The sequence below is a fragment of the Alosa pseudoharengus genome, unplaced genomic scaffold (genome assembly GCF_046254945.1).
Source record: "Alosa pseudoharengus isolate Yale_2024_CS ecotype anadromous, Long Island Sound unplaced genomic scaffold, YU_APseudo_1.1 YU_APseudo_1.1_scf_20, whole genome shotgun sequence".
NCBI classification, from domain to species: Eukaryota; Metazoa; Chordata; class Actinopteri; order Clupeiformes; family Clupeidae; genus Alosa; species Alosa pseudoharengus.
The window spans coordinates 17772919-17780390 of NW_027468664.1; the positions used below are offsets into that span (position 1 = coordinate 17772919).

The 7472-nt window shown below is 42.7% G+C and overlaps 1 protein-coding gene across 1 annotated transcript in view; it reads right to left on the minus strand.

Moving 5' to 3' along the window:
• Nucleotides 1-513: 513 nt before the first annotated feature.
• Nucleotides 514-7472, minus strand: part of dock9b (dedicator of cytokinesis 9b) — a 75026-nt gene continuing 68067 nt past the window's right edge. Inside the window, exons 49-53 of the mRNA XM_076296749.1 lie at nt 6011-6221; nt 4422-4612; nt 3064-3164; nt 2786-2924; nt 514-1934 (exon numbers count right to left, since the gene is read on the minus strand). Of these exons, the coding sequence (XP_076152864.1) occupies nt 1803-1934; nt 2786-2924; nt 3064-3164; nt 4422-4612; nt 6011-6221 (774 nt within the window). The 3' untranslated portion in view covers nt 514-1802. The remainder of the gene's footprint in view (nt 1935-2785; nt 2925-3063; nt 3165-4421; nt 4613-6010; nt 6222-7472) is intronic.

Consider the following 7472-nt stretch of genomic DNA (forward strand, 5'->3'; position numbering starts at 1 on the left):
TTCAGAAAACCCAGAAGCTTTTTCAGGCCCTGAAAACATGAAGGAACCCATTGGAAACACATGAAACATTCCACTGTTCATTACATTGTTGTAGGTTATCCTTTTTTTTACCCAGAACAATAAGCTGAACCTAATTTAAACACAATGTGGTTATTTAACTTTAAAATAATAATGGCTTCAAATTCATTTGGATGATTCTTATATTAGGCAGAACTGCATCTCTGCCAATACTGATGAACGCCTGGTATCGCACTATGTAACATTGTTCTGATCAGTAGTCAACCCTTCATTGGTTACCCCCTTAGTGCTAAATGGGTACCCAGTATGTTGCAAATTGACAAGGGGATTTCCTACATTGTGCTACTTTAAAGGTGGACCTTAACATTGCACATTACCATGTCATATTAGGCATCACATCTGGCAATAAACGAGAGCAACCAGGACACAGTAAAACACCACAGTGATAATACTTAACTTTAATAGAACAGAAGTATTAGAGGACATCGTTCCTTTATGTAACAACAGTCAGAAGAATAACATTCTGTTAGTAAATATAAAAACCTATCTGACACTTCAAATATAAAAAATGAATTCCATTTGACATGTACAGTACACCATTGCAAGGTTATAAAAATTATTTGCCCCTGTGCCCTGATGCTATAGTCTGCTACAACAAAACCTCTATAGAACCTCTACAGAACCTTTACAGAAGCTCTACAAAAGCTTTATAGAACCTCTATAGAATCTCTATAGAACCACCAAAGAAGCTCTACAGAACCTCCAAATAAGCTCTACTGAAGCTCTGGTCTCCTGCTTTGGCAAGAGAGATGATTTTTTAAAAGAGCATGAAACTGAGCAAAGCAAGGCCCAAGAGACTCACACACACACACACACACAAAGACACGTAAAATATTGCACTCCTCTCCTGTTCGATAGAAAACAGGTATAAAAGAAAAACAGTCCCTTGGCATTTTCTCTCTCTGGTAAAAAAAAAAAATCTCAGCATCTGAGAAGTGAGAAAAGTGCAGGATTTAGAAAGTTGACGAGTCCGATATCTGAGAAGGAGACAGAGGGAGAGAGCAGGCCCTAAGGAAGTGATGCCAAGAAAACAAAGTCAAACGTTCGGTACGGCACAAGTGACACCTGCAACATTGCTTACAACCTGAAGCAACATGATCACCCACCCCCCAAAAAAACAAACACACAAACAGAGAAAGAACATATAACCCGACATGATGACCAGTTTCACAGGATGACTAGAGTCTAAATGGTGAAAGTGCAGGTGACCCCTCACACCTGTTCCTTATAAAGACGAGAGGCAGCCGAAGAAATCTGAGCATGGACCTTTTCACATGCACACAAGGACAAAGAGATAGACGCATCATGACAAACAAACATTTCGCTTCTCTCTCAGTCACATGGTCCCCTGAGTCCAGTCTCATGGTTTGTGTTACTGACCAATGGGGAACTCTGTCCATGTTCCACTATTCCAGGCTATGTTTTTGTCACTGAGACGAGGTCATTACAGTTCAAATGAGTCACACCGACCAACTGGGGAAAAAGCCTATGAGAATTGCCCTTCATTTTCAGATATAGCAATATACTTTTTAATCAGGGGGTCTACATAAAAATTCAAAAATGATTTACTTTTTTTCTTTTGCCCCTTCTCTTTCTGTCGCCCTGCCTTGTTTTTTCTTTATCTCTTCTTCAATACTCCTTCAGTCTTTTTGGGGCTCTTTTCCTGTAAAGCATGTGTCTCTTTGTATCTTCCTCTGAGAAGATCAGAGGTCAGAGGTGAAAGGTCACACGGTGGAGGTGGCAGTGGGCAGGCCATGGAGGGTGGCACCACCACCAGGTGTGCCGCTGATGGCGTTGAAGATGTGCAGCGAATCAGAGAGGGCGTTTTTTGCCACCCCATCCTCAACTGGAAAAATCTGAGGAAGAAAAGAGAGAGAGAGAGAAAGATAGAGAGACAAAAAAGGAGGGAGAAAGAGAGAGAAGGCAAGAGAGTAGAGAGCCATTAATGTGAGAGGAAAGTAATGAAGAGATGAATGAACAAAGGTGCAATGGTGAAGGTAAAAAGGCAAAGGCAAAAAAACAGTTAGACTAACTGACAGACAGAGAGAGAGCAGAGCACAGCACATACTGTATTTCACACTGACACACAAAAACACAAATCAGCAGAAAAGGAGCCAAATTAAAAAAGCTCTATTACCATCCAATCTGCACAGGCAAGCCCAAGATGAGCGAGAGAGAGAGGGAGAGACACAGCGTTATTGAGCGCGGCATAGCACAGGCAGCCATCTTGTAGCCTACTGGCACAGTCAAGGCTGATGTCTACATGCTTCAGTGCAATTACATTAGCATACCACAGCATTCAGAACCCTTTCATACATCACTAATTAACCTCAACTTTGACTTCACAACTTCACAACATCACTTGTAAAACGTTTTAAGCGCATTTAAGCACATTTAAGTGGAATCTACAGCCATAGCTTGTACATTCAGATGATACACATACAGTAGAGTAAGTGTGACATGTCGTTAGTGTTAGTTTAGTTTGAGGGTGTTAGATGAGTTAGGTGGGTGCAGAGGACAGTGTACATGCTGTCTGTGTGCAGCAGGGCTTGGGGTACGTGTACATGAAGACAAACTGAAACTAAACTCTCCCCAAGCAAAGATCACACAGTATACCCCAACAGAGTGACCAGTTCCACAGGATGAGTAGTGATTAGTTTGAGTGGGTTTGATGAGTCTCAGTTATAAAGTCTCTTGGCTGACTGACCTGTTCATGCATGATGGCAGACAACTCTCGGGTCAGGTCCCTATAGTTGGCCTTCATCTCATCGTGGTACTCCTGCTGGTCCTCCTTGATCAGGCGCTCATTCACGCCCAGGCCTTGACCACAGGCGTCCACAAATTGCCTGGGCAAAAATATTTACATGAAATCTCAAACACTTTCACAAGGCAGGACTGGCTCTGCCCATTAACGTAAGCCTGTGACAATTATGCCATCATGTGAGTTAAAAAAAACCCTCTTATCTGTCTAGTACACTGTTATACCTGAAGACCTCTTTGAGCTGTTTGACTTTATTGTCTGCGTATTTCTTCTGGCAGCCGTCATCGAGGAATGCTCTAGCGTACGCTAACGGACCCGCATTCACCTGTGCCACAAAAAGACCTAATTAACACCTCTCATTAAGAAAATGACATGAGTGCAGTATGGGAGAGAGCATGCCTGTCCGTGTGTACTGTAAGTGTGTATACATGTCTATCTGATCACCATCATGACCATCAGGATAAATAAAAAAAAGAACATAAAATGAAATCATCTTTTAAAGAGTGAGGGCCTGTCCACACTGCCAACAATAACTATACAACGATATATTTAAGTATCAATATAGGTCATTAGAATGACGTCAAAACATACCTGTCAACATTTAGATTTCAAAAAATGGGACATTTTTTTCGGGGGGGGGGGTCAGTGTTTATACCGGATCTATGTTTGCATATTTAATACGTTTCATACACGTGTTTCAGCACTGCATTTTGGTCGTTGCTTTTACCTTACCATTACTTTATGCATACCAGTTATGTATCCACCAGCTGCCTGCCTGCAGCCTACTTCCAAAACTCCAAAGCTGCTTGCTGTCAGATTTGGTTCCGAGGGCACAAGTTCAGTATATCAACAACACTCAATAACAGTTTATGTGATGTGTTTGTGTTAATCAATTAAATTCCCAACAATTTCACAACAGCTAGTTCTGGAGTAGGCCATTCAACTAGCCCGCTTGCTTACGACGAGACTCATGCTGCGCAGTCGGCACCCGCTTCCTTATTTGGGTTTTGGGTTGCCAGGTTTTAGCCTATGACAAAACGGTTGATATTGAAACTAAGTGATCGTGTATGTGTAGGGTGTATTTCATACACAATCTGGCAACCTGAATGGATCAATGATTTTAAAATGAAGTTTGATGGCCATGCAAATTACGGGAGTTTTCTGGGAGAAATAACAAAACGGGAGGGTGCTGGGAGATGACCTTGAAATACGGGAGAAACCCTGGAAAAACGGGAGTGTTGACAGGTATGCGTCAACACCGCATTGTATAATGACAACATAAAGAACGTAGCACTTTCAGAGGGATTTGGAAAACAACAGGAACCTGACAGTCAATCAGAATCCATCGAATTCTAGAAATCACATAAATGAACATGAAAGATAGAGAGACTTTCCTTAGTGTTGGTCAGTGTGGAAGTTCAAATTGTTAGTTCATAGTTATTGAAGGTGACGTGTGTGTGTGAGTTTGTATGAACAAACGGATAGTCCTTGTTGGGCAGTGGGTACACACACACACACATGCACACACGCACACGCATGCACGCACGCACACACGCACACACACACACACACAAGCTTCTACCTGCACACTGATGCTGCCCTGGAGCTTGAGCTGCAGGCGGATCATGTCCACCTCGCTGGTCGAGCAGAGTGCCCGCAGCTCGCCCACCTTGCCGCTCATCTCATCGATGGCCACCTCGATGGGGCTCAGGTCCGTATGGTGCTGGTACATGACCGCGATGCGCTTCTTCACGTACGGGAAACAGTGAGTGGCTGAGAGAGAGAAAGAGAGAGAGGAAGGATGGGGGAGAAGACAGGAGAGAGGAAGGAGAGAGAGAGAAAGAGAGAGAGAGAAGGATGGGGGAAGAAGACAGGAGAGTGGAAGGAGAGAGAGAGAAAGAGAGAGAGAGAAGGATGGGGCAAGAAGACAGGAGAGTGGAAGGAGAGAGAGAAACAGTTGGACAAAGAAAGATCAAAGAGACGAGGAAGAGACACAAACTGGATGAATATACAAATGGATATGGGAAACCTGCATGCACATGACATTGATGGTTTCATGTGGCCTATGAAAAGGTGATTAAAAATATTGATGAGTTATAATGACTTCGTGCAAAATGTCTCATCATAAAATTAAGTTCTATCAAGCAACTACTGCAGTGATTTGTTTGCTTTTGCTCAATGTCCTAAAGATAAGAGACAATCAAATCATATGCAGGTTCCATAAAGTGGCACTTTAACTATGACTAATTCCCTCTCACTCCTGCCGGAGCAGAGGAATCTGCAGACGGTGTGGAGTGAGAGAAGGCTGACGGTCAGCCTTTTCGCCAGCATCAGGACGTTCAGTTTCTATCAGTTCATCTGCTATCAGCAGCGGCTGTAAAAGCTGTACTTTTGGAACAGGGGTGGCCTGTAAAGCAATAAAGTTAGCAGGAACAGGACGGTGGTCTATTAGAGTTTGATAGGGTGTGGTAGAGATGAGTGTAGAGTGTCAGAACTGTATTTAAGGATCGTGTGGATGAGAGAAGACCAAGTCATGCTATCATCTGATGACTTTGTTTACCGGATTTATAACTATGTGCTTCCTGCTAAGTGAAGCCCATTGTAAATGATCCAAAAGATACCAAGATCCACGCACAGCCTGGTTAGGTGCAGGTAGATTGCAGGAACATACTTAATTAGAAAAAATTTAGATAGTTCTACCGCACACTGTTTTGACGTTTACTTGATTTTATTCAGAGCAAACAACGCGTTTCGCATACAGCGTCCTCATACCTCATACCTGAGCGAACCTGAGGACGATGTATGCGAAACGCGTTGAATAAAATCAAGTAAACGTCAAAACAGTGTGAGGTAGAACTCAATTTTTTCCCATTGTAAATGAGTTGTTGTGCTGTATATGCACAATGAATTGGATTTAGGTCCGATGTCATAAAGAACTCCAAAGGCAGGTTCTCCATCAGTTAGACAGCATACAGTATACTGTGTAGTACTAGTGATGAAGTTGTAAGTTAAACCTCAATACAATTGGTTATAGGCTTCATATTTAAAACCCATTCCAAATCTCTTACTCCCACTGATTTCCCGTCCACTAGACCCTGTCCTGTCCATTAATGGCTAAGAACCTACAATATGATTTTGAAAACAGACGGATGGGGGGAATCACGGACGTACTGGTGAGGACGGTGCGACGCTTGCACTGCTCCTCCACGCCGCCTTGCTTCTTCCCCGACACGGTGAAGGGCGTCTCGAAGACGAAGCGGCGGATGTTGTGGCTGCGCTCAAAGTCGGTGCGCCGCTCCTCCAGCTCCTTCTCCTCCAGGTACGGCGTCACGTGCGTCACCTGGATGTAGGCGAACTTGGAGTCCAGATCCTTGGGGTTTACCTGAGAGGTGATGGGTCAGTATGGGGGACAGGGGGGCATGAGGGGGGAAATGGATGGTCAGACTCCTGGGGAATTCTAAACAAGACCACTCTTTCTGTGTGTATTACATGTATGTACACACACACACACACACACACACACACACACACACACACACACACACACTCACACACACACACACACACACACACACACACACAGGCAGGCACACACAGTTTCCATATGTGTTGAGTATCTCCAACATAACACTCTGTGGTTTACAGTTTGTACTGTAGGTACGCTACACCTCTGGTAAAAACATGAGGAGATAAAGTGCGTTGTAAAAACAGTAGAGCGTGCAGTAGCCTCTTAGTTTGGGAGACAGACTTTACTTTATCCTGGTGACTCAGGCAAACCAAAACAGTCAAATAGACTCAAAATAATTATTTAACTCTATATAACTCATTACCATCACCTTAAATATAAATATTTGAGTTACTGGTACCCAAATCAAATAATTATTATCTTTAAATATCTGTAGAAACTGATTGAATGAATAAACATAAATGTTTAAAGGTAAATAGTTTGAGTTTAACTTTATAGTTTACAGTTTGCTAATGAATCCTTTGCTACTGTACCTGGGACAGACCCTTCAACTAATATCTTATAAATTATTCTCTCTCTCTCTTTATTTATCTATCTATATATCTTTATCTCTCTCTCTCCATCTCTGGGGTGTAGTGGGTGTGTGTTGTGATGTGGTCCAGGGATCAAGGACACAAGACATTACTGTACTCATTAGTGTACTGATGTCTCTAGAAATTAATTGCGTGGAGCAAAAGTCAGTGGTACACCACGGTCATTGACATTGGCTTTGGGTTTTTATAGGTGAAAGGTGATGAGAAAGTCTATCAGCCTCTGACCATTGTAATTAAATCCTATCTCCTACTGTGCATGCAGGCTTCTGCTTACAGCAACAGAGCACATGTCTATGTAGTATGATTTCCTTTCTGTGCATGTGTGTATGCAGATGTGTGCATATCTGTGTATGTGTTGGTATATGTCTGTGTGTGTAGGGGCTTGGTATATGTCTGTCTGCGTCACCCAGTTGGGTGCTTCACATTGGTGGTGGTTAGTGAGGGTCCCTTTTCAGGGGCGCTATAGTGGTGATTTGGGTGCCACTATATAAATTGAAGGTATAAAATTATTCACTATTTAAATTCAAGCTGTTGTGTGTGTATGTAGGTGTGTATGTGTTGGTTTATGTTTTGT